This window comes from Mus caroli, unplaced genomic scaffold, assembly GCF_978045245.1.
Source record: "Mus caroli unplaced genomic scaffold, Mus_caroli_1 scaffold_3, whole genome shotgun sequence".
NCBI classification, from domain to species: domain Eukaryota; kingdom Metazoa; phylum Chordata; class Mammalia; order Rodentia; family Muridae; genus Mus; species Mus caroli.
This window is the reverse complement of record NW_028227258.1, coordinates 5,287,431-5,313,522: the sequence shown is the minus strand read 5'-3', so window position 1 is coordinate 5,313,522 and position 26,092 is coordinate 5,287,431. Positions and strand designations below refer to the sequence as shown.

At 44.8% G+C, this 26,092-nt stretch overlaps 1 protein-coding gene across 4 annotated transcripts; it reads left to right on the top strand.

Moving 5' to 3' along the window:
* The first annotated feature begins 7 nt into the window (after positions 1 to 7).
* On the top strand, positions 8 to 24,099 carry Cryz (crystallin zeta). 4 transcript variants are annotated; one of them, XM_085835374.1, is made up of 11 exons: positions 86 to 144; positions 217 to 352; positions 6,400 to 6,432; positions 7,285 to 7,408; positions 8,778 to 8,930; positions 12,488 to 12,651; positions 14,931 to 14,982; positions 19,507 to 19,656; positions 22,448 to 22,555; positions 22,646 to 22,741; positions 23,069 to 24,099. In XM_085835374.1, exons 4-11 carry the CDS (start codon positions 7,298 to 7,300, stop codon positions 23,228 to 23,230), a joined length of 996 nt encoding a protein of 331 aa, XP_085691500.1. In that variant the 5' UTR covers positions 86 to 144; positions 217 to 352; positions 6,400 to 6,432; positions 7,285 to 7,297; the 3' UTR covers positions 23,231 to 24,099. The 4 variants fall into 4 exon arrangements, with proteins under 4 accessions (XP_021014126.1, XP_021014127.1, XP_085691500.1 ...); XM_021158468.2 differs by lacking the exon at positions 217 to 352 and having other exon boundaries at positions 57 to 144; XM_085835375.1 differs by lacking the exon at positions 6,400 to 6,432.
* Positions 24,100 to 26,092: the final 1,993 nt, after the last annotated feature.

The following is a 26,092-nucleotide window of genomic DNA, read 5'->3' as shown; positions in this document are numbered from 1 at the left end:
GCAACCAGGAGCAAGACGTGCGTCGCCAGACGTAAAGGCGTAACTCGAGAGGGGGAGCTTAGCGAAGTTAGAGAAAGCCCGCCCACCTCTTTTCCCACAGACCTTCTGGAGTTTACGAGGTTTTGATTCCTACTCTAGAGGAGGGTAAGTCACCCAGGACCGCAAGCAAGCTCCTACTCTTGTCTGCCGGGAGACTTTTTCTTTCTTTCTTTCAAGTTCTAGGCTCCAGGAGAACTGCACAGCAGGCGGCCGGTGGCTCAGACTGGGATAACTGCCTGCTGATGCCTGGGGATTTCTGCTGCCACCATGGCACTCGCGCCCCAACTCCGGGTTCACAACTCCCCAGGTGCAGGTAGAGGAGCTCTGTGTTCTGTCCTCCAGTGTGTATGCAGTGGGCGTCGTTATTCCTATTTTTAGACATAGTGGCACCCACCTACAGTAGTCTTCAAAAGAAAGAAGAGAGACCTAGAGAGAGTCAGAGACAGAGGGACACAGAGAGGGACAGAGTTAGAAAAACCTAATACATTGTTAACTACATCTTGCGCATTTACAGTTCCCAGAGTTCCTGCTTCAGTCTTGTGACCAGAAAAGACCTGTTAATGATTGAAAGTGCAGAGGCCACTGTGTGGACTTCGTGTCCACCTCGAGCCCCTGAAGCCACCATAACTCCCTGCTGGCTCCTGCCCTAGGGAATGCAGCTTGTAGCAAGCGCCATTCTCTCACACTGGAGCGGGGCCTGCCCTGTCCATGAGATGCTGCAGGGGTACAGAGTGATTTGTGTGAAAGCAAGACCATGACATCATATAGCCAGAAGACTTGAACTGGATACTTTAATTTTCATCATTTATTCATGTTTCCAAGTTAATAGTAAGCCACATGCTTCCATGAGCCATTCTGGAACGGTGGCAGTACATTTTATAACTATGGGGCCTTCTTTTTAACCTTCATTTAAAACTATCTCTAGAATTTTATTTTATTTTGCTCTTTTTTTCTACATCGTGTGTATGCCTGGTGCACTCAGAGGACAGATGAGGGTATTGGATCTCCTGGGACTGGAGTTAGAATAGGTTTTGAGCCTGAGCCACCAAGTTGGTGCTGGAAATCCAAATGAAGCCCTCAGCAAGAGGATAACAAGTGTTCCTTGCCGCTAGCCCTAACCTTGGCCCTCTGCACTTCATTAGTAATATGTCTTTCCTCTTGAGTTTGAGAGTTGACTCACTAACTCTATGTTAAGATATACTTCTAACATATTCCCTACCCCTTTAACTTTCATTTAAACCAATGAATGAGTTTCAATCAGTCTAGAGGAGGAATTTTTAACTGTGTATGTCCTAGAAATAAAAAGTAAAATAAAAATAAAACAAGGTACTATAAACAGTTTTCACAACATATATATGATAGATAGAAAAGCCCATTTAAACCATAGCATAGTTAACAAACCAAAGAAACTTGGCATGCTGTTGCATGTACTAGGGAAGTTGAGGCAGGGGAGTTATCCAGAGCTCCAGACCAACCTGGTCTATGAACTGAGTTCTGGGTTAGCCTGGACTACAGTGTGAGATGCTCCAAAGTGGCAGAAAGCTCTTCCTTGTCCAGTGTGAGACCATGAGTAACAATAAAGCTTACATTGTTGCAGCCAATCCCCACAGGTAGCCTAGGCTAGACAACCTATACCATCAGGGTAGATTAGCTTTCCCTGTAGAACCATGTCTTTTATGTTTCTACTGTATTTCCCAATTTGTAGGCATTTGAAGAATACCCAAGTGGACGCCTTTATTAGATAATATATGCCCCAGCCTATAGCTTGGTGACATTTCATACCCAATTGCTCATACATTCCAGAATTCATTTCAGAGGCATGAAGGACAATCTATGCCAACATTTCCAAAAGTGAAGTCGGAAGATTCTAAGTTAAGGAAAACAAAATCAGCCAACTTTTAAGGCACTGAACTTGGGTTCTAGCCCTGCTGTGACCTCTGTGACCTGCCAGGGTTTCTGAACCTCTTCTAACAAAGGTAAAGGTCGTCTCCTTCGTAAAAGGAAGGCTGGCATTTTAGTTCTGCATAGCAACTTTTCCCTTTTGTCTTTTGTAAAGACAATAAAATGAATGGAGATTAAAAAACTATGCTTTTTAAGGAAAAGCTCACTATTATGAAGGCTTAAGTTCATAACTGCTGTTAGTATATCATCCTATTTTATTCTTGTGGTTCTTGTCAGGAGCCATCGAGGAAAGGGGACCTTCCTGGAGGCTTATGATGGCTGAGCTCTGAGAGGCAAGCTCTCAAGAGGCTTCATCTCTGGGTTGCTTCCTGCAGCTGATATGCCTTTCCGGTCATAGATGATCTAAGGGTTCCTGGGCATCACCCACTCTATTGAGCAGATTTCGTATAGATCAACCTAAAGATGAACTTTCATGAATTAATGCTGTTTAGATGAATTAATGATTTCATGGAATTCCTGATTTGATTCAAATCATTTTGGGAAGAAAGCTTTAAGATGGTTTTAGTTGTTTTGCTAGAAATAAGAAAGTTAGAATCAGGAATAGAATGTGCCCACTCCTCAGAATAGTAAGTAAAGACTGCATAATAAAAGATACAATGAGCTTTTAAAATTACACTAAAAAGAGAAAATAGGCTTGGGACAAATTTGTGTTCAAGGAAAAATATTCAGGTCCAAGGATGAAGCCACAGGTGTGCACTATGATCAGGCAAGGGCATGTAAAAACTTTGAACTTATAGTGAGCTTATCGTATAAAACACTGCATTGAACTTGTTACCGATACCTTTCCGTAACTCCCCTTTTATGTAACATTTTATCTATAAGGTAATTCTTTCTTAGAGAACTTTTTGTCTAAAAGTATAAAAAGTCTGACAGCAATAAAGGAAGGTGGTGCAACACACACATTTTCTGGTGTGTGTGTGTGTTGTTTGTGTGAGGGACTTCTCTCTGGTTCAAAAAGCAGTTAAGGAGCTCTGAGCCTCTTACCTGGCCAGCCAGGGGCTCCCCACTCACTCTCCAGAGAGAGGAGCACTAACAATAAACCCTTTCACTTAATTCTTGCTGCTGAAGAGCATGAGTTAGTCCACCAGGAACTGAGTTAGAGAGGGTTCTCAGTGCTGGTTCTCAGTGCTGGTTCAAGCATGGCATTAAAAAAGAGTTATTTTTTAAAGCATTTTCACAGCGCTTATTTAAGCACAGAGAGTTAAAGAGAAAAAGGAGCCTGCTGGGGGCCAGCTCTAGCTGTCCTTTCTGGTTGTCTCTTGAAGGTAGCTGAGGGGGAAGGGTGTCGTTGGGCTTGCGAGATATTTAGGGTTGCCTTTATTATAATAAAAAGTTTATCTGTCTTAAGTCTAAGTCACATTCCTATGGTAGCTGACCTGCCTGTCTGAGTTGTTCTGAGGCCAGAAAACTTCAAGTCTCTGGCCGTTAGCACCTCATAGTAAAACAGCAGGGGATTAGGTAAAGTCGCCTTTGCTCTGTCTCTGCAGGGACTGCTGCTCTAACTCCCAACCTGCTAGTTGAAGTCACCTGAAGAAAAGGGGACACTTTGAAAAGTGATTTTTAGGTTGTATTTCTAAATTCTTTCTAAAAACTTCTTCTCTTGCTCTCTAAAACCTTTTCCAAAAAAAGTTTTCTCTGAAAAAGTTCTTTTCCTAATCCTGCTCTCTCCTTCTGCTCTGATAGAAGGATGGCCTTGCTTTCCATACAATATAACCTTTCTTAGTCTTTTGTACCTTTTCTAGGAGAATAGATCACACGGTTTATCCAAGCATCCTTGTTGTTTTCAAAAAAGTTCCCTAGAAGTTCAAACATAAATTCAAATCATAAATTGAACAAGAAGTATACAATAGAGAATGTTTGCATGCATATCCATTAAGAGTAATTATTTGGCTGAACATTATCTGTCCTAGCTCTACAGGTTTATGGAGAGTTAAAGATGCAACTAAGTTATTAAAGTTTTGTATAGAAAAACCCAGTCAACATGTTATCTTATGTCCTTGCAAATATAATAAATCTTTGGTTCTCTTTTATGACCTTTGGTTAATTGTTTTATAACCTCTTGGAATGTGTTCTAAGTTGTAAATGTCTGCTTTCTATCTCAGAGGCAATTAAATTGAAGACTGGCAGAGTTCTCCTTGCAGTGTGATATCAGAAAGGACTTAATGGCAGTCCTATTATAAACGATCTTAATAATTACTAGTGTAATTTTAGGAATTCTTATAGAATCGTTGTTAAGAACTAAGACATCATCTACTTGTCTATATAGCATCACTATAAGACAGTAAGTACATCGTCCTTGATCTGCAGAAATCTGCTCAGAGGATAGGCTAATACCTAGTGATTGTTATATATGTTTAATAAGAACAGGAAAAGCACACTAATAGCAGGAATCTTTCCTCAGATGTAATCTTGGCCTTGCCTAAAGGAGTCAATCTGTCATAGCTTTATAGTCTATGATAGAGCTATCTCAGGAAGATCACCTGCTAGTTTTTAGCTTCTTTTAGATGGCTCCTGGCAGAAACCAGCAGTTTTCAGCCACAGAATAAGCAAGAGAGTGTGAACTTTCCAGAAGCCATCAGCTTCTAGCCCTCAGTACAGTTGAAGAGAGTTACAAGGCCAGAGAGCCATCAGGCTTTTGGCCTTCATTCAACTCCGTGTTCCACCTCAGCTCTGAACCCCAGAATGCTGGGGCTAGCCCCCTGCAGATTCCCTTTGATACAGTGAGAGTGTTATGAAGCAGATGATGACACTGTGATTGAGTTCAGAGGTAATGAGTGCAGGCTGGAGCCATCAGAATGCAAAGGCTCAGTGGGGAATGAGATTAAGAGAAGCAAAGGGTGGCTGGTGCTGCCAGGACCAGGCTGCCTCTCTGCAGAATCAGGATAAAGTGTGTGTGTGTGCTCACGCTCGCGTGTGCATTGGGGGTGAGGGGCTGATCTCCTAGACCCAGGACAGAGTGAAGAGAAGTCTCAGCCTTTTCCCCTCTCTCCCTTCCTCTTCTTCTACCCCCCAGAATGTAAGAAAATAAATGAGTTAGCAACAAGCTACAGACCCTGCTTTAGAACAATATTGATTTTATTATTACAATAATCTTTTGAGGCTAATAATGATGTCTGCTGGAAAGACAGATACATATGGGAAATAGATGAGGAGGCAGTAAATAGAAACGGAAAATGGAACAAACAGAGTGAAGTGAGGTGGCACATGCCTGTAATCACAACATCAAGATGCAGAGGCTGCATGTTTGCAAGTGGGAGGCCAGTGTCCGCTACATATCGTGTTCAAGACCAACTAGACCCACATAGCCAGACCCTTTCTCAAAAAAGCCCAAAGTCAGGATGTAGATCCTGGGTGTAGATGCTTGGCCTGCTTAGGGGCTACGGCACAGCAATGAGAGGAAACAAAGAAGGGAAAAAATGAAAAGAGGAGTTAAATATCTCGTGTGTGTGTGTGTGTCTGTGTGTGTATGTGTCTGTGTGTGTGTGTGTCTGTGTGTGTGTGTCTGTGTGTGTGTCTGTGTATGTGTGTGTGTCTGTGTGTGTGTGTGTCTGTGTGTGTGTGTGTCTGTGTGTGTGTGTGTGTGTGTGTCTGTGTGCAGTTCATAGCAGCCTTACATTTAGCACAGTGATTTACTATTGAAAAGTGCTATTGTCTGAGCTGTGGCCTGCAGCAGAAAGCCATGATGACTTACTTAGAGCAGACCCTCAGACCCTTGAGGTCACGATTGTTGACTGTTGATGTTCCCTCACAGAAGGATGGGGGTCTTTGCACCTGCACTTGACCTCTTAGGTCCAGAAGGTGCTAGGTTATTTAGAAGGTAGAGGGTTACCTGGAGAGGGTTTCCATCTATCCGGCCATGGGGAAGTTCTTGCCCATGCTGGGTGAGACTTTCCAGTGGTGTGGTTGGTTTGGAGTCATCTTCACCCCTGTAAGTAACCCCTCACCTGTAAGCCTTACAACCTTGCCTGAGCCAGAGACTGGGGAGTTGTACTTTGTTTTGTTGCTGAGAGCACATAAGGATGTGGGGGGCATTAGTGTTTTGTCTGACTTGTTTTCTGGACTGGATAGAAAACTTTTTTTTCTCAGGTTTTGAGTTTTGTGTCTCAAACACCTCCTAGGTAGCAGCAGAATCTAACTATTTGATTTGATTTATTTAAAGAAATTATGATAGTTAACATTATGGACATACAGCTAAAACCAGTTCATCACATCTACCGGTATGATGTTTCCAGTTACATAATCTCATCTGCTAATTAGCTTTGCTTTTCTTAGCATTTATTTTTAACTACCTTTTATCTTCCTTATAATAGGGTAACAGAAAAGTTTCTGGGCCATTGTTATGTATAAACCGGTGCACTAATTTTTAACTTTCAGTTTTCTTTCTCCTTTTGTTACAAGGAACTATGGAGGGGCTGTGAGACAGTTCAGCAGGTAAAGGCATTTGCCACCAAACCTAGCCACCTCCGTTTGGTCTCTGTGACCCACATAACTCCTGTTTGTTCTCTGCCTCTACACCTGTGCCTTGGCTTGTGTCCATACCTCCTTTCACACATGCATGCACATATAAACAAATGTGATTTAAAAAAAACTGCAGGAAGTCTGTTTCTATAACCTGATAAATTTAAAACACTTAGTGCTAAGAGGAAAAAGGAAATACCACAATTCAGTACAATTCAACCTAAATACAGTTAGCAAATATACAAAAATAATTGCACACATTGCTCTTAAATGCATATAAACACACTCACCAATTACTAGCATTGGATTTATGGTGCTAATTGATTCTTGAAAGCGATGCCCAGAGGTAGTCTGGAGGATGAGCGCAATAGGCTTCGGTTATATCTATAGTGCTTTAGGTTATTAAAAGATTAATGTGTTAAAGCTAGGCATAAATGTGTTTATTCCTTGTTTCTCTGTTATGTTTGCCACACTTCATAATCTGACTAAAGATCCCTAAATCTAATGTTAGTTCATAACATTTCTAAGGCACTGCAACCCAAGCTTATACAAAAGGAAACATCTTGTATTGGTCCAGATGTTTTTATTTGCATGTTTGACTCCCTTGTTGAAGGCAGTGAGTCCTCACAGGAAGTCCTATGGAGTAGTTTGCTTTGTAGCTGACGGGTTTTTGAGATGAAAGGTCCTCACAAATGAAGGGAGATCAGTGGGAAGCTCCTGGCTTAAATTGTTGTCTGAAAAATTATTTGATCTGCTTCCTCTTGGGGGGAGAGAAAGAACAGTGATAGCCTAGAAACAATATGATAATATGTTAATTCGTCTTAGCCTCTAGGTCGCCATGGCAACTGGACAGAAGTTGATGAGGGCTATTCGAGTGTTTGAATTTGGTGGACCAGAAGTGCTGAAGCTCCAGTCGGATGTGGTCGTGCCTGTTCCACAGAGCCATCAGGTGGATACAATCATTGCCATGGCTGACCAGAGCAGGGGCACAGTGAGCTACAGTTACTGAAACAGGGCAGTGTTCTCCTGTCTGTGTGAACCCTGAAAAAGTAAGGCACATGATACTTAGTGAAGTAGACACTTGAAAAAGAATAACTTCTGGCTACAAAGTTTCTGATGTGGAAAATCAGCTCTGTAGCATAATAACAGAATCTTACTGGTATCATGGGAGCTCTGCGTAAGTTCTGCTGGTGGGAAAGTAGTTTTCCTCTGCACCAATGCTCGCTCACATTATACTTAAGGGAATTCAGCTGTGCAATTTAATTGTCTCTAGTGACTTTTATCAATATCTTTTGGACTCAAGTTGTATACACTTATTAAGGCACGTTCTATATCCCTTAGTCTAATATCCTTTGACGGCCTAATATGATTTTTTAAAAATTTTATTCATAGCTCATCTTTCCAGGTTCATTTCTTATCACCCTCTCAGAGATTTTAATAATCTTAAGTTTACCCCGTTTCCCCAAGAGACTCTCACGCCATCTTTGTACATATCTCCCCAATGAGCAAGAGCTCAGACGGAACAGGAACCTGAAGATGGAGCTGATGCAGAGGCCATGGAGGAGTTCTGCTTGCTGGCTTGCTCCTCATTCTTGCTCGGCCTGCTTTCTTACAGCACCCAGGACCACCAGTCTAGGGGTGGCATGGCCGACAGTGGGCCTTACACGTCAGTCACTAATCCAGGCCTACCTATAGTCCTATCTTGTTTGTGCATTTTCTCAATTGAGGTCCCTTCCACTCAGATGACTATAGCTTGTGTCAAGTTGATATAGAATTAGCCAGCATAATTCACCTGTGGTGAGCTTGACGAACAAACACATTACTGTTAAGCCACAACCTTTCTTGTTCATCCCCAAGACCACAAATTAATGTCAGCATCACGTTATGAAATATTTTGCAAACTCAAAAAGTCCTGCAATCTTTAATAATTCAAACACTTTAAAAATCCAAAGTCTATGTAAAACTTAAAAACTTCAAAAAAGTGGAGCATCTTTTGGGTATATGCCCAGGAGTAGTGGTCTTCAGGTAGGGTTCTTACCAATTTTGGGAGGAAGCACCAGACTGATTTCCAGAGTGGTTGTACCAGCTTACAATCCCACGAGCAATGGAGGAGTGTTCCTCTTTCTCCACACCCTGAACAGCGTCTCAACCTTACTTCCTACTGCATGCAGACTTAGAACACAGGCTTGCTAGAGACAGGGGCTGGCTTGGTCTTGCTTTATTGTCTTGGTTTCTCCAATTCCATCAGTTTCCACACAGCACTATTGTAAGGCATTGTTTCAGTGCTCTGTGCAAACTGACGAGTGTTGTCATTACAGGTCCTAATCAAAGTCCACGCCTGCGGTGTCAACCCCGTAGAGACATACATTCGCTCTGGGACCTACAGTCGAAAACCTGCCCTACCCTACACTCCGGGCTCTGATGTGGCTGGGATCATAGAATCTGTTGGAGACAATGTGTCTGCTTTCAAGGTATCCCATTCTTAATTGTTTCTATTTAGACTGAGTAGCCTTTTCTGAAGCTGAACTTTATCTTTAAAGGCTTTGAGAAACACTGCACATTTGCTGGTACTTGGGGGATTCCTAGTCAAAAAGAAAGCCGTGGTCCCTTTGGTCTGATAGAAATGTGTGAGTGACGGAAACAAACAGGGAGATGACAGATGGACAGCTTTTGTCCTGCACAGTCAGGATGTTTTAATTTCCTTTCACAAAATAAAGGGAAGGTTAACTCTTTTGGAGGGTGATAAAAATGTGTGCATATGCCAAGACTCTGCAGTTTTGGAGTCCAAATTAGGACTATGATCGCGGCTGTCCTTACTCTTCTGCCACAAGACATGCCTGGTGTGGGTAGTGCCTTTGTAGCATATTTATAATACCTTCTTTCCTCATAATTTCTCAACCTGCTTAACCTTGGCACCATATTTGTCAAAATTGGGCTGAATTAGAGAAACTTAACTTGCCCCTGTGCAGGGAGTGGGCAGATTCCTGCAGCTTTTTGCTTCTCTGTCTTAGCATTCTGGTTTCTGTCCCCACAGCATCTCTAGATGGTTTTTGTCAATGCCACTGATGGTCTCTAGACTCCCAGAGTGAATGGACCCTTTTGTGTTATTATCTGTCTTAACTTCACAGTGACATTTGGAACTCTCAGTCACTTAACATTTTCTTAAACAAAACCAAAACCAAAATCCAACATTCACTTTGGTTTCTGCCACACCGTCTGTCTTGCCGTCCTTCCTCCGAGCGTCCTTTGTTTTATGCTTGCTCTTTGGATTTTCTCCCAATCCTGTTGCCTCTAGCCTTCAATCCCATCAGACCTCTGTTCTTCTTTCATTCTTCTTTCACAGTAATCCACAGCCACAGGTAACCTCTATTTCCTTTCCCATACCCAATGTCTCTAGCTTAGAGTATTCAGCTAAGAACTGGTACTGTCTACAGTGTACTCACATCCAAGCCCAGTTTGTATGTTACAGTAGTGACTCTTGAGTGCTTAATAGTCCTGTGCATCTAGCTGTTCCCTTCCTAGACAGAGCAGGTGTATGATATATCCATCATTACAGACTCTTCTCTTCAGGAAGGGCTGTGTCCTTCTGGTCATCCCTCAGTATAGAGGGATATTAATTCAGCAACATGATCACTCTGGATGAAATACAGACATGCCCTTAGCACACACCTTCGGTTTCTCTGGCTGGGCCAGATAGGCCCTAAGTATGAAATTTAATCCCAAACAATGAAGGCAAAGTTAGTTTGCAGAAGGAAGCACCCATGTTTGAAAGTGATGTCTGATTGAGTGGCAGAAAAGTAATGAATCAGAAAGATTTGACAGAATAGGATATGCCCAACTCTAATGAGAACCAAGAGGAAAGAAAGGTGACTGAAGAGAGAGCAGCAGCTGGGAGTGAGGGGAAGCAATTGTATAGAAACAGGTTGCAGAGACAGAAAAAAAGCTAGACACATGAATACAGAACAAGCCAGAGAATGAGAAGGAGCCAGATTAGAACATATTGCCAGTTAGTATGAGGCCAAGCAGGGCAGTTCAATCCAAAGTTGAAAGAAACCTTAAGTCAGTCAGCATTTGAATAGCTGAGTTGACCAGTCAGCCAGAACCAGAATGAACTAGAAAGGGTGAGCTTATTCTGCAATATGTCATAGGCTGAAAACATTCTAGGTCTAGACTAGGCTCAGGTTAGCAGCTGGAAATTACCTCGGGTGAATAAAACTTACATTTGTACCCTAGGAGGCCCTTCCTCGGTCTATCAAAAGCTGAGATCATCTGTGCCCACTGAGGTCGTCTTGGTGACACCTGCTGTTTGAGGCTCATCTCAGTTCTGGCACCACTCTCCCTCTCCTTTCCCTGTGGTTGCTATCTGTAGCTTAGTTCAGGTTGTCTCACCTATTGAAGTAACCCAGTGACCTGGAGTTTATAGACATATGCTACCTTCTCTCCTGCTCCTGGGCTCCTAACTCTAGAAAGCTTCATCTAGCTCTCACATCTATTGCTTATGGGCTTTGGTGTTGATGACTGTGAGGTGGGACTGTTGCAACTCCTTACACTCTTGTCTCCCTCTCCTTCTCTGCTGCTGCTTTCTTCAGAACTGAACTGCTCTTCTCTGTGCGCCCCCTGCTCTCTCAGGGCTGGGTCTGGGTCTGAGTGTGCGTGTGCATCTGCGTGTGCCTGTGCCTGTGTCTGTGTCTGTCTGTGTCTGTGTCTGTGTCTGTGTCTGTGTCTGTGTCTGTGTCTGTGTCTGTGTCTGTGTCTGTGTCTGTGTCTGTGTCTGTGTCTGTGTCTGTGTCTGTGTCCGTGCTGTTTCTGCTACTTGGCAGGATGGCTCTGAAGCATAAATACAGCTTCTGAGGCTCCTGGACCCCTGTTTGGTTCCTTTCCACGTTATTTCTGGCAGCGACTGTGTGCTGCATATACGATACCTACCTACTATTTGGAGTATGCACTGAAGTTTCCAGAAAATAACCCCCCATCCCATGTTAATATTTGCAGCGCCTGGGCTACATTATCTTGGTCTGTCTTTAGGCCCTGCTAATAGTCATCCATTGCTCACCTCTTTGTTTGACCTAATATCCATCTTTGTGACTATTAGCTAAATCCTTTGGGACTGCACACATAGACCACAAACTTCCACCAACCCCAATGCTAAGATTATCATCAGACACCATTTGAAGCCTATAGCAGCAAATTCTTTGCTTTCCTGTAACTCCCTCCCATGATATTTCCAGGAATGCATTTGAAAAGGGCCTTGATTTATGCCTGCCTTTGTTCTTTTACTTAGTGAACCTGTTAACACTTGGGAATACAGCATTTGAGCTGACTTGAATCCCTGCACCCAGGCTATGGCTGCAGAATAAGCCCTACTCCCTTTGCGGCAAGAGCGATGGCTTGCATGAGCAGGAGGAGATGCTCGGCCTGGCTCAGCATTTGCTCTTAGCTGCCTCCTTTGCCCCCAGGCTTCCTTCATTGTTTCCTATACATCTTCTTCTAAAGATGTAGGCCAGGTGTTCAGATGGCCAGCTTGTCCATGGCCAGAGTGCAGCAGGTGACCATTAACAGAGTGCTTTGTGTCTTGCTCTGAGAGGTAATGGGATCTGCTTGGTTCTTCATACTATTTTGACTTGTTGTTTAGTTGGAGGAAACTATGGTATCCTCATCTGTTCTGGGGATGAGCACACATCTTCCCGGGGTCACCGTGATGCTTATGTGGAAGGACACAGCACTGAGCTCAGGAAGTGCTCAGCTGAACTGCTGTAGCCTTCCCAGTGTCCTCATGCAGCTGAGGGGTGTCTTCTGGTGTCCTTGTCTCCTTCAGCGCTTCTGTTCTTATGGTTCCTCTTGATAGAGATTCACTGTTACAGCTGTGCTTGTGAGACACTGAGCTGGAGACATCCACATGGAAATGATGATTTCTCAGTGGAAGCTGGCACTGTCAAGGTCCCAGCCATCTTGGAATGAGTGTCTCTTACCGTAAGCTGGCACTGTGAAGGTCCCAGCCGTCTTAGCCCAGTTGGAATCTCTTTTTCAGAAAGGCGACAGGGTCTTCAGCTACAACACCGTCTCTGGTGGCTACTCGGAATTTGCTCTTGCAGCAGATGACACTGTCTACCCCCTGCCCAAGACACTGGACTTCAGGCAGGGGGCCGCCCTGGGGATCCCGTACTTCACGGCCTGCCGAGCTCTGTTCCACAGGTGAGGTGGCACTCTGAGTTTACAGCCTCTCTGCCTGGACTGTGTATGGCTGCTTGCTGCTAGCCATTTGCGATTAAGCATTCGGGGTCATGCCAATCACAGAGGACACAGACGTTTGATCATTTTGAGAAGAAAGAGAAAATTAGTCCTTTGAATGAAGATCATTTTCACAAAACATGGGAGTCAGGAAGGAGATAGGAGACTCTGAGGAAAATGTGTATCTTTGTCTTGGTCACTGTTTTATTGCTGTGAAGAGACACCATGACCATGGCAACGCTTACAAGGGAAAGTGTTTAATTGGGGGCTTGCGTACAGTTTCGGAGGTGTAGCCCATTATCAGCATAGCAGAGAACGTGGCAGGCATGATGCTGAAGAAGTAGCTGGGAGAGATATCCTGACCCACAGCAGCGAGAATGAGCCTGGGCTTGGCTTGGGTTCTTGAAATCTCCACGCCCAACCCAGTGACACTTCCTCCAACAAGGCCACACCCACCCCACTGAGGCCACACCTCCTAATCCTTGTAATCCTGTCAAATAGTGCCACACCCTGGTCACTGAGCATTCAAACATATTAGCCTGGGGGGCTGGGGAAGCATTCTTTTGTTGATTTTTGAGACAGGGTATCTCTATGAATCCCTGGCTGTCCTGCAACTCACTCTGTAGACCAGGCTGGCCTCAAAGCCAGAGCTCTGCCTTCTGAGTTCTGGGATTAAAGGTGTACACTACCACCTGGCTAGGGGACCATTCTTATTCAAACCACCATAGTGCTACTTTTCTATTACTGTGACAATGACCCCATGACCAAGGCAACTTATAGAAGAAAGAGGATATATCGTCTATATCAGGCCTTACGATTTCATATATCATCTATATCAGGCCTTACAGTTTTAGAGGGCGAACTATGGTGGAAGCAGGCCTTCAGGCATGGTGCTAGAGCAGTATCTGAGAGCTTCCATCTGAACCATAGCTGTGAGGCAGAGAGTGGGGGAGGAGAAAAGGGAGGGAGAAGAAGAAGAAAGAGAGAGAGAGAGAGAGAGAGAGAGATCTTTTTAAACTGCCAAACCCGCCCTCAGTGACACTTCTCCACAAAGCCACACCTCCTAACCCTAAACTGTCCCACCCTGGAGACCAAGTATTGAAATGCATGGACCATCCTCGTTCTGACCGCCATAGTCTTAGAGGAGGTTTTGATTTACTTCTTTTTCTGAAGGATCAGACAGACAGACGTGGTTGTGTTTAGAACCAAGAGGGAGGATGCAATGGAAGAGTAGAGGGATACAAATAGACCCTACATAGAGTTTAAATGATGAACTGAGATAGTGAATATCCAAACATGGATGGATAAAGGATGGAAAGGACTCCAATCCCAGGCAGCGACGGGCTTCAGAGTTTACAAGAAAGCCCAGCCATGAGACCTAGTAGAGTAAAGATGTAATTGTGGGAACATTTGTAGGTAGGAGACAGGATGTTGAAGAAGCCACCGGGAAACCATAAACAGGGATTGGAGCTAGTGTATTCTCATTCCAGAGTGAACAGATTCCCCCCAAAGGAGCCGTCTACCATGTCCCTGGGATGAGCTGGACCATAAGGCACCTAGTGGTGAAGGAAGGTTCATGTGTTTGAGCAGGGAAATGCTCCCCAGTATGGGGTGGTGTCTGTTCCTAGCATTCAGAGTCTAAAAGAATGTAGTAGTGTAGCACAGGAAAAAAGCCTGGGCATTTTAGGGTGTGGCCTGGGGGTCTTGGAGACTCTGCACAGCCTTGTTAGGAACCATTCAGAGTTGATTTTTAGAGGTGTGGAAAGGCAAGGCGTTGCTATTAGAACTGGTCAGAAGCAGCCCACCTGCTGCTACCCGAGTAATCCTGGACCACAGGATAATGGCTGATCTGCAGCAAACTGCTTGGGGACACTTGGGGATTTCTACCCTTGGGGACATATGAGCACGAGGGACTCCAGTTCCAGTTCACAAGTTCTACCAACACACAGGGACGGTAGCCTAAGCATTATAGTGTGATCCCCGTGCCCAACACAGCCTCAGGCAGGTGACAGATACCCAGTGGCATATCCCCAGTGGGTACTGCATAGACAGTCTGTGTTCATTGCAGCCGTGGGGGCCATCATTGAGTCTTGGGGTGAGAGGACATTTGGCTCCATGTTAGGATGCAGCATCTCTTTGGGTGTTAACATAAGCAAGGGTAGAAATCCCTCACCGATGATGGGATGGCAGCTCCTGGCTCTTCTGACCAAGAGCATGATTGCACCTCTGCTTTTTTCCTGCAGTGCCCGTGCTCGAGCTGGGGAAAGCGTTTTGGTTCATGGGGCCAGTGGAGGAGTGAGTATCCATTCTTCAACTTTGTATTCAAGCGAGCATGGAGTTATGGGTCTCACGTGATAGTTCTTGAAATCTCTGCACCATTTAAGTTTTCAATTTTAAAAATTTATTCTCCAAGGACTTCATTCATGCACTCTGTGTGACTGATTTTATCTCCCAGTATGCCCTTCCCAACTTCATGCTCTGTTCTTCTTCTTTTAAAATAACCCACTGTGTCTAAAAATCAGTGGTGCCCAGGTGAGAATCCGTCTGCAGGAGCTCAGGGTGCTCTTCCATCCCCAGCAGCCAGCAGTCACTCCTCCCTGGGGCAAGGCCTTGGGAGCCTGTCACCTGTCCATGCTGGGCTTCTGACATCGTACATGATGAAGTCATTTTGAAGAGCTGCACCACTCCCACCCACCCCCACCCCCCTTAATGCCACGAGGCTTTAAGATGTAGCTGCTAAGTAGAATCCGTGGCTGATGCATTTCTTACTTAATAAATTCAGCAGACCACCTCATAAAACAATGAAAGTGGTAGGTTTTCCACCTGTACTGGGAGTGCACCAAGACTGGCCTTGCCTCTGCCTTCACGTGGCATAGTTCTTAGAACTATGTGGCCTTTTAAGCTGTTCTAAACATTAACAGTAGTTGTTCCGTATTCCTTTAGGTAGCAAGATAAGGCTCATTAAACCTCTCATCCGGTGAGTGGTCAGCTTTCCTGCTATCCGGGTTCCCTATTGTGCCAACAGGCTCACACTTTGATGGTAACCGAAGGGTGCACGGTATATAGCTGTGTCCTCAACATCACAACCCAAGGCTGAAAGTGTTACTAGATGGGGAAAGGACCTAAGCCCTCTAAGGAATTCCAGGCCTAGCATTGTCAGACTCCTCAAGCATCTCACTGCTGGTCATTCTGGAGGGAGCATGGAGGAGAAGCCAGAGCTGTGCATTTGGAATTCACTAAGCCAGCACAGAGAGACACTGCAAATGCTGGAGACAAAACCAAGGGCCTGTGGAGGGATGGCTCACCTCCAGGGAGCTGGGTGTTCTGGGGACCACATGGAAAGGAGTAACTCATTACCCAGCATGCCCCACAAAATGATGATGGCGTCCTGACAGTATGGCTCTGCCTCTGACAGTGGCCAGGTAACTCAAAAAGTCAGGCTGCCGTGTGTGTCTACAGAGATGAGCTTTCTTATGCCACATCTGGCTTCCTCAGCGAGTCAGAGATCAATCTGCAGGGATTTCACGCATCAGACTATTTACCAAAGAAAGCCCAAAGTTGTCTCTGTAGGGCTTGAAAAGACAGCTAAACTCATTGTTAACCATCTCCAAAGGCTGGTTTTGGATGAGTTCAATTTAATCTAATAACCGAAGGTTTGAAACACACGTGTTTATTTAAATTGCTATGGTTGTTCTAAGAGCCTTGTGCTCTGTAGAGAAGAGAGATGTTCGTACAGTGGAGAGAGAGGGTTTAGAGGAAATCCCTTTACACTCCTGTAGAAAGCCCTGCCACTTCAAAGGGATTGGTTTGCTTTTTTAAAAGGTAAAATCCAAACTGCTGGGTTTTGGAGCTGGCTGAGTCTGCTAAATCCTGGCTGGACGGGACAGGCTGGCGGCCCATGTGTGAATCGCCTCTGATCCTACTGCCCTATCAGAGGGAGACAGAACACTGGCTTTTGCCTGGCTTGTGTTTGTGCTTTCCGTCCTCATTTAATCCACATTCTTGCTGGATTATGTTGTGGGTTTAATATGGCGTGGATTTGCGAACATAGCCATTGTCCCAGTATATTGGTGGGTGAGTCTCATTTTAGTGTTCGTGAATAGATTGGAGAGAAATAACTGGCAGAAAATGCCATGCAATCTCCTGAAAAAATATTGTGAGTCTAATCATTGGCAAGAAAACAGTAGCCAGAACCCTTTAGAAAACTGAGAGACTATGCTCAAAGGAGAGCTTTAGGTGACATGTTTGCATTAGGTCTGTGCCTTAAAATGTGATTTTATTAGCATCGTAGTTTTACTAGAAAGGTTCAGTTATTGGGGTCAACTGCAGTGACCCCACAGTACATTGCTCCTCCTGATTGGCTGGCTGTATCCTTCCTTACATAGGGTCCGGCATACTTGCTTTGGTTAGATTATAGAATGCCTGGCAGAGCCTCATCCACTGCATGGGCCTTCAGTCCATGGGTTGCTTCAGCCCAGGAGGGGCAGGGCTGCCGCTATCCAGTGGGTTTCTCGAATTTCCCACTATAATTATTTCTCCTGCCTTACCCAATTCTATTGGCCTTCCAGATCATAGTTTCTTTACTTTTAAATTGAGTTTTTTACATTTACTTTGTTTGTCTGTGCAAGCTTGTGCTGATCAGAGGACAGTTTGCCTGACTTGGTTCCCAGATGGTTGCTGACTTTTGGCTTGGTGGAAAGGAGCCCAGCCTACGACCCTGTCAGTTAATGCTCTGTGTGAACTGCGTTGGGTTAGAATATTCAGCTTTAAAAGGATGGTCTGGTATGAGAGGAGACATGCTCAAAGTTGGCCTCTGGCCTCTACATGTACACTGGGCACATATGGCAGCATACTCACATGCCCCGCCCCCCCCTGAATCCTTGATTTTTAAAAACTACTAGTGAATCGCTGCCTTGAGTTTCATTGAAAAATAATGCACTAAATTTTGGCTAAGGAGTAAAATAGAATTTTCAACAATTTCTGAAGTAGGCCCAAACATGCCTGCCACTTTAACATTTATATAATTTGATAAATATTACCCTTGATGCTCATAAAGTCAAGAGTAATGGGTCAGACTCTGAGATTGCTGATTCATATGTATGTTTCATGTGTCTATAATACCTAATATACAAAATCCAGATAAACAGTGGTCTGGTAGAAAGTGTTGAAGAAGTCCTGGTCTGCATTTGAAACTGATCCGTAACAGGAAATAACAGCCAATCATGGCAGCTCATGGTTGGAACCCAGCACTTGCAGGGACTAAGGCACCATGAGTTCAGGCCAGCCTGGGCTACATAATGAGCTTACAGGGACTAAGGCACCATGAGTTCAGGCCAGCCTGGGCTACATAATGAGCTTGCAGGGACTAAGACACCATGAGTTCGGGCCAACCTGGGCTACATACTGAGCTTCTCAGAAGAAAAAGAAGTTTCTGAGCATTTATTTTCTTTTCAAGAAGTGAGTGCTTTTCTCAATTTGACTCTGAATAAAACTGGGGATAGAAAAACCTTAATACAAACCGCTGTGGGAAAGGGTTTTGTTTCCAATGAAGAAAGAGGGTAAATAGCTGAAGTTAGAAACTCCATGCCCTGCTCTGGGCCAGCAGTCATCTACAGGGTCATTTTACACCATCTCGACTTCCTGGCTGTATATTTGTCAGGTCTAGCAGGGTCTTTGCCTGATTCCAGAGTCTAAAGCTGCTGCCACTCCTTGCGAGCTTAGGCTCTCCACACCACCATGGCTCTCAGTGTTGTCCAGAGCCTCTACCTTGCCATGACCTTGGCCATCAGTCTCCACTGGGCCGTGAGCTTGGTCCTTGAGCCACACCATCCTTCTTGATGCCTTTTGAGCACCCCGAGCGTGTTCCCACTCTACCCTTCCCTTTACCACCTGCACCCTCGGGACAGGGATTGCCTGGATTTCCCCTCTACCCCCACTCCCACCCCTTTTCTCCTCATTTTGTCCAGGTCACCTTTCCTGATGGCTTAGACAGCCCCTCTCCATAGCTCTAACCCTGGGTGTTTTGGTGGTTTTCTTATTTTCCCCAGTACTTTCTGTTGACTTCACTCATTTGTTAATTCACATCACCTGTTTTCTCTTTGGAATGTAATTTTTTTTTTTACATTAAGTCCATGGGCAGAGCCTATATCTCTAACTTACACAATAGAGGCCTTATGCTTGTTATAAAGAATGTATTATTTAATTGGTTAAATAAAGCCAGGGAGAAGCGTCAAGGCAATCTTTAAAGGCTGTACCTCCTGTACAAAGAGTGTATTAGCAGCTGCCCTGCTGCAGTAGTTAATGGTCATGGGCTGCAGTGTGGCTTGTCCTGCTACAGTAGTTAGTGGTCATGGGCTGCAGTGTGGTTTGGCCTGCTCTGCTGTATGAGACTTGCTCAAGGCTGATGTATTTCAGAGCTTACAGTTCCTCATCGGCATAGCACTGACAGTGATGGAGAACTCAGCAAGCTCTGTGAGGTATGCTGAGCACGGCATTGGGAGAATGATTCTTTCCTTCAGGAAAGTTCAACACTAGAGCAGCGGTCCTCAGCCTTCCTAACGCTGTGACCCTTTCATACTATAATGACCCCCAACTGTAAAATCATTTTCATTGTTACTTTATAATTGTAGCTTTGCTACTGTTATGAATTGTAACATAAACATATGTGTTCCTGATGGTCTTAGGTGACTGTTGTAAAGGGACCATGACCCATAGGCTAAGAACCACTGCACTAGTGAGATCCACACTTCCCTGTGGGCACTGGCTGCTTCCAGGGAATGTGGAGACTATGTGATGTCAGGGTTATGTTTTGTCTTTCAGGTTGGATTGGCTACATGCCAGATTGCCAGAGCTCATGGCTTAAAGGTTTTGGGCACAGCTGGTTCTGAGGAAGGAAAAAAGCTTGTTCTGCAAAACGGAGCCCACGAAGTGTTTAATCACAAAGAAGCCAACTATATTGATAAAATCAAGGTACACTTTTCTACAGTTTAAGAAGGTCAAACTTTGCTTCTGGGAGACTCACTTGGCTTTAAAAATAAGTCACTTTAACAACTGCCTTCTTAATGAGTTAACATGATTTTGCTTAGTAAGTAACATTGTTTCTGTTTTCATATCTATATGTTCTCTCACCCCTATACATGTTTTAATTGATTTAAAAGAACAGGCATCTAGTTTGTCCAGATTTTGCTGTCATGCTTGTAATACGCTTATGTATTAAATGAGACAGAGCCTTTCTAAAGTCAATTGAAAGATCCCGTTGTAAATAAAGCTTGCAGCTACAAGATGCTCATAGTGCAGTTGTTAAGGATGTGAAATTCCCATTGCACTCGAGGTTCCCAGAATTACAAACCAGATGTACCTATCCAGGAAAGATGCTGCTTGCTAATGGGGTCCTTGGGGAGGGATTACCACTATTCCACCCACCACAGTGAGGCACATTCAGTTAGTGTTGCTTACCATACAGTTCACACAGGATCTTATCTGTCTGTCTGGTTTGCCTGGCAAGTGCTCAGCCTTTGACTTCTGTCCACCGCTCACCTGAATCCTGAAGTCCTTATTTATATATCACTGATAATGGAACCAGCACTCACTCCCTTGCTCATCCTCAAAAGCACTGTCCTAAGGTAGGACAATGAGAATTTTGCAGGCATGGAGTGCCTTAAGGAGGTCAATATCCAAGGAAGAAGAATGTGTGCATGGGGGTATTTCCACCATACCACCTTGCCAAAAAAAAAAAAAAAAAAAAATGCCAGTCAGAGCTCTGACCTGTGCCATGCAGAAGGAGCTGGCTCCTGGTGCTCAGTGCTGATGCGGTTCTCAGGCGTGTCTGAGCTGAGAGAAGACTGGTTACTGGGGAAAATTGCTGCTTGTTTCTTCAGCATATGACTTTAGGCCACAAGGGTGACTCCTTCACTTACCTGCTGGCTTCTGCTTTTTCTTGATCTCAGGAATCTTCTTCAGGTCTCTCCACTCCGCTCTCCTCTCCCATCCCCTCATCCCCTCGTCCCATCTCTTCTTCCCATGCCTAACTTCTAGAAACACCAGGCTTCACTGCTCCCTTGCCCCTCTCTCCCAGTGCAGCTCTGCCTGTGTGTGCTCTGACATTCACAGTGGCTGCGTCTCTGGTGAGTGGAGAGTTCTTGTGTCCAGGCTGCTCTGTGTCTGTCCTTATCCTAAGGAGCGTGAGATCTTGATTGGATCTCTTGAAACTGTCTGTCTCCCTGCTCACTGGCTTCACTGTTAACCTTCTCCTGTCTTCCTGCACACTGGCTTTACTAGTAACCTCCTCTTCTTCACATTATTTTATGTTGTGTATCTTTGTGTCTGTGTGTCTTTATGCCCTTTGTTGGCTCTATCGCCTGAGTTCCATCTCTGTGTCACTAGCCTAGCAGTCCTTGGCACTCACCTGTTACCCTGACAGGAACCCTTATATCATTGTCTATGGCTGTTTTCAAATTGTGTGTGTGTGTGCGTGTGTTAAGTGTGTGTGTGTGTGTGTGTGTGTGTGTGTGTGTGTGTATGTGCATGTGCACCTATGCATGGATGTGTGGAGGGCAAGGGTTCACCTTGATGTCATCCTTTGTCACCTCCACTTTTTTTCTGAGACAAGGCCTCTCAGTGAACCTGGAACTCACCCCTCCCTGGAGACTTCCTGGCTAGCAGGACCGGGATCTATGCATCTCTGCCCCCAGCTCTGGGATTCCAGCTTCCTCTGTGGTGCTGGATCTGGAGAAGCCTGTGAGCGGGCACTTTACCCTGTGCTGTCTCCGCATGAGCTTTGCTTATGCCCATTTAAATCAGCTTCTCCTGGCTGCCCTCCAGTCACCCACCCCCTTTACTCTGCCAGTTTCACCCCTTGACAAGGCTCTCTCCAGTTCCTGTCCTCTGTTATTTAAGCCTCCGTTCCCCCTGGCCTGATGAGTGTTACTGAGCTCAGAGTTGCTCAGTCCACTCTGTTCCTAGAGATACCTGTCCCTTTAAATATCTGTACCAAGAAATAACTGAAATGGAGCTCTGTTCAAAGAGGAATTTTAACTTTCCTGTCTGTTGTTGAGCTTCTAGTACCTAAAACACTGAATTAATGAACACCTGAAAAATAAAACCAAACCAAAACCCAAATACGGAGTTCTTTACCTAACATGCTGTTCTGCATGTTTTGCAGCCTGTAATAGTTTGCATTTTCCTCTTCCCACAACGTTGCAGTGTGAGGAAGCATTCCCCAAAGGCCCTTGTGTGTCATTTTTCCTTCATTTTCCTACATCAATTACAGTGCCTGGTTTAAGTACTCATTACTTAGAATGTTATATACATCTAATGCAAAATAATTATAACATTGCTGGATCTTTAAGAACCAGTTTAAAATGTTGAGAACCAACCCAACAGTGCAGACAGAAAGAATCAGTATATCAAGCAAATGATAGACCACCTATAACACAACTTGATATGCACACAGGCAGACATACACACCACACCCACCCACAAATACACATCCACAGCCCCCAACCCCCACACAGGTACCCATCCGAACACCACAGATATCCACTCATAGACACGCACGCACACGCGCGCACCACACACTAATCCATACAAATTTGACCTGACCACGGTATCGTATCCAATGTTTCTGAGTTGGTACAGTAGAGAGTGTGACTGGTCACTTTGTAATTAGATTACTTTAAAACATGCACTGTTGGTTCTGATGTGTGCTTTAGAGAAGTGGTTTTACCAACTCTCGCCTTCATCTTGTTCTTTTATCACGCAGACGTCTGTTGGTGACAAGGACCAGGGGGTTGATGTGATTATCGAGATGCTGGCAAATGAGAACCTTAGCAATGATCTGAAGCTTCTGTCCCACGGAGGACGGGTCGTTGTAAGTATGACCTCAGCACCGTGACTTTCACCAGGGCTCAAGCTCGGTTTACAGCAACCTTCAACTGTGTACCTGTTGTTTCCATGGTAGGTTGTTGGCTGTCGAGGTCCCATTGAGATAAACCCAAGGGACACCATGGCAAAAGAAACAAGCATCACTGGGGTCTCTCTCTTTTCAACCACCAAGGTAAGGAAGGGATGGTTCTGACTGTGCTAGACAGCAGACTGACAGTTTAAGTCATGCCAAGCTAGGTCACCTGACTGGAGAGGTGGCTCGTGAGAGCTGCAGTATGGAGAGGGAGCACTAGTCAGTTACAGCTGTGTCAAGACGGTATTTCGTACACTAGCACTGTCCCAGGCATATGCGAATGACAGAGAATTCAAGTGTGGATCTGGGAAAACTGCCAATCTTCATACTTGCAAGGGGACCTTTTGGGTCATGTGGTCCACTGCCAAGAAACAAATAACTATAATAAACACACACTTTTGTTTTTTTCCAATCCCTTTCCTCTAGGAGGAATTTCAACAATTCGCAGGCATTCTCCAAACAGGAGTAGAAAAAGGTTGGGTGAAACCTGTGATAGGTTCTGAGTATCCGTTGGAGAAAGCAGCCCAGGCCCACGAAGATATCATTCACGGCAGTGGGAAGACGGGGAAAATGATTCTCCTCTTATGAGACCTGTGTCACGAGGACACCTTCTTCCTCAAGTCTCTGCTGCACCATCTTTAAACAGTGTTATTTGATTGAGGTTCATGTATTAAAAACACGACTTTAGGGAGTAGACACAGTGAGTGACGTAATTGCAGAGAGCAGGTGTGCCCAATGGGGTCTGCATGCGTCACAAAACTCTTTTGTTCCTTTTTCTTCATTTTCTTAGTTTGGTTGGATGTTTTTGTTTTGTGCTTGAGACGGGATCATTCTCTGTAGTTCATGCTGGCCCTGAACTCACAGTGATCTTTCTGCCTCGGCCGTCCAAGTGCTGGGATAATCACTAGTCATGCACACTACCACACACAGCTTCATCTCAGACCTTCTTGTCTGATTAAGTTCATACCTTTGAATAAAATGTACAAGTTCAAAATGGTCCTCTACTGACCTTCCTGGGCTCCCAAGCCTGCTACTCTTTAGGGAGTCACCTGCCCCCTCAGCCATGGCTGTCTTGGGCCCTGAAGACTTCCTGGGCTGAAAAACATCCTTTTAAAACTAATGTCATCTCAGTCTGTAAGCTTCTGGGAAGGGCAAAAATGAGCAACACTTGGGAGACCTACCAGTCAGTTTTCCTAACATTTTTGAGAATATCAGAATACTGCATGCCGGTCACCAGCCACCTATAGTCTGGGAGGTCAGCAGCCTTATCCTGGGTCTGTGGTCTTCAGAACAGTCACCCATCAAATGCTTCATGGTCACTTACAGTTTGCTGTATATGTGGCATGAGTCTCCTAGTTTCACTTAAAATTGTAAGTTCACAAATTTAACACATTAAGAACTGTCTGCTTTGGTTTTCATAGTATCTTAACCTGGAGTAAATTGTGTAGAACACTGAAGCCCTTGTCTGTCTCGTGTGTATAACACAAACCTCATTTCTGCATAGCTCCTGACCCTGTGTCCTTCTTACACCTGCTCGATCCTGGAATTCTTTTAGACTAAATGGAAGGACAGCCTTTTAGAAATCTCACACCAGCATCATGTCCAAGGAGGTAGTGGTCGGTTACTCACTTTTAGTAGTGGTTGGTGACTCACTTTTGGTGTGCTTTTCTTCACATCCTCCCATTTCTACACCCCGCCCCCACCCCCACCCATTTCCACATCCTTCTGTTTCACATTGTGTGGTGGATTGTCTTGTTTCATTTGTTCTGTAGGTAGAGTAGCAGGTTGTAGTCTGAAGATGGACCCTTGCTAAATAGTGAGTAGACGTCATTCCTCATGTATTTGGGGGATAGCCACTGATGGCTTGAGGTGTTTGCTGTAATCATAGCAGTTTAGCTATTAACATGGTCTATGCTCAGCCACCATTTATCTTACTGGTTAACTGTCCTATAAAATAACACTTTAGCAAAGTTTCAGGGAGACAATATCTTATATCCTTAGAGTGGGGCTGTAAGCACTTCCTACATGGAGGGCTCTTTCTTGTGTAAAAAGATAAAGATGTGATGATTGAATGAACAGCTTGACCTGTCTGCACACTTGCCTTGTGAATGGGAGCTAACACACACAGACCCCATGAACTGTTGTTGATTGGTTCTAATGCTACTTGTGTCCCCCAAATTACTGGAAACATCTGCATGTAAGATGCTGAGGGTCCCTGCCCCCACCTGGTTCTGATTGGCAAACAGAGTTGCTGATGGCCATTGGCTGGGCAGGGAGACAGAGGTGGGACTTTAGACTTTGCAGACAAAGGAACTCAGGGAAGAAGAAGGATTTAGTGCTGCCATGTCAGGGAAGCAGAAGGACCAGGCTTGAGACTGCCAACATGTAAGAGTTGGGAATCATGGCTTGCCCAGGAGGGCTGTAGGCCTAGGTACGGGGCAGCCAGGATGGAATATGGGTTTTAGTAAGTAATAATTCCAGAATATCAGAGGAGAGAGTGTGCTAGCAACATGGAGGGTTGAAGTGGTTTAGCCATTGGGCTATTTAATGCATATTGAAATAAAAGGCTGTGTGTGTGTGTGCGCGCGTGCGCGCATGTCTATGTCTGTGTGTGTGTCTGTGTCTTTCATTCGAGAATTCACAACACTGGGGCAGTAACGAGGAACTCACACTACTGCTGCCAAGAGAGTAGAATGAATTAATCTACTACTGCTACAATGAACAGCTTGACCTGTTTGCACACTTGCCTTGTGAATGGGAGCTAACACACACAGACCCCATGCTACTTCACAGTCACTGGTCTGGGTCAGTTACTTTTGAGGGCAAAACTAGGCATACTTTGAGTTAATTGTCAGGTTTAACATGCCACAGCATGGGGTGTGTTTCTGTGTGAATCTCCCTGTAATTCTGGCTGTAGACCTGTCCCAACTTCTGGCTCACTGCAGTCTGCTAATTAGGGCTTAGGGCTCATGGCCTAGGCCATCATAGCTGTTCTTGATGAAAGGCAGACAGTGATTGTTTCTGGATTTCTGTTCATGGTTCTTTGAGTTCTATGCCTAAGACTTGAGCTAGAGAACAAGGCAATAAGCAAGCCTCTGTCCTGCAAACTCAGAACCAGGAGCTCGAGGTGGAGCTGAGTTCTGTTTGCTTGTTTTGCTGGCTATTGGTGCAAAAAATTCAAGCTCTTGAACTTTCCTCTCAAGGTCTTTGGTTTTTCTAACTTACTATTCCCCTGGTTTCCGTAGGCGTTGAACTGCCAACTGTCCAGCTCCGCTCTGCCTGGGTTCTTTTTGGCTTTTTTCTGATCCTGTTCATCATCCTTCCCTGGCTTCACTTGTTTGCTGGTTGGATGGCATTCAGTGAGGGTCAGTCTTGGAAGGCACTGTGTTGTAATATGAGGTGACAAAGATACATAAAACATGACCAATATCCTTGGCCGCATTGGTAAAT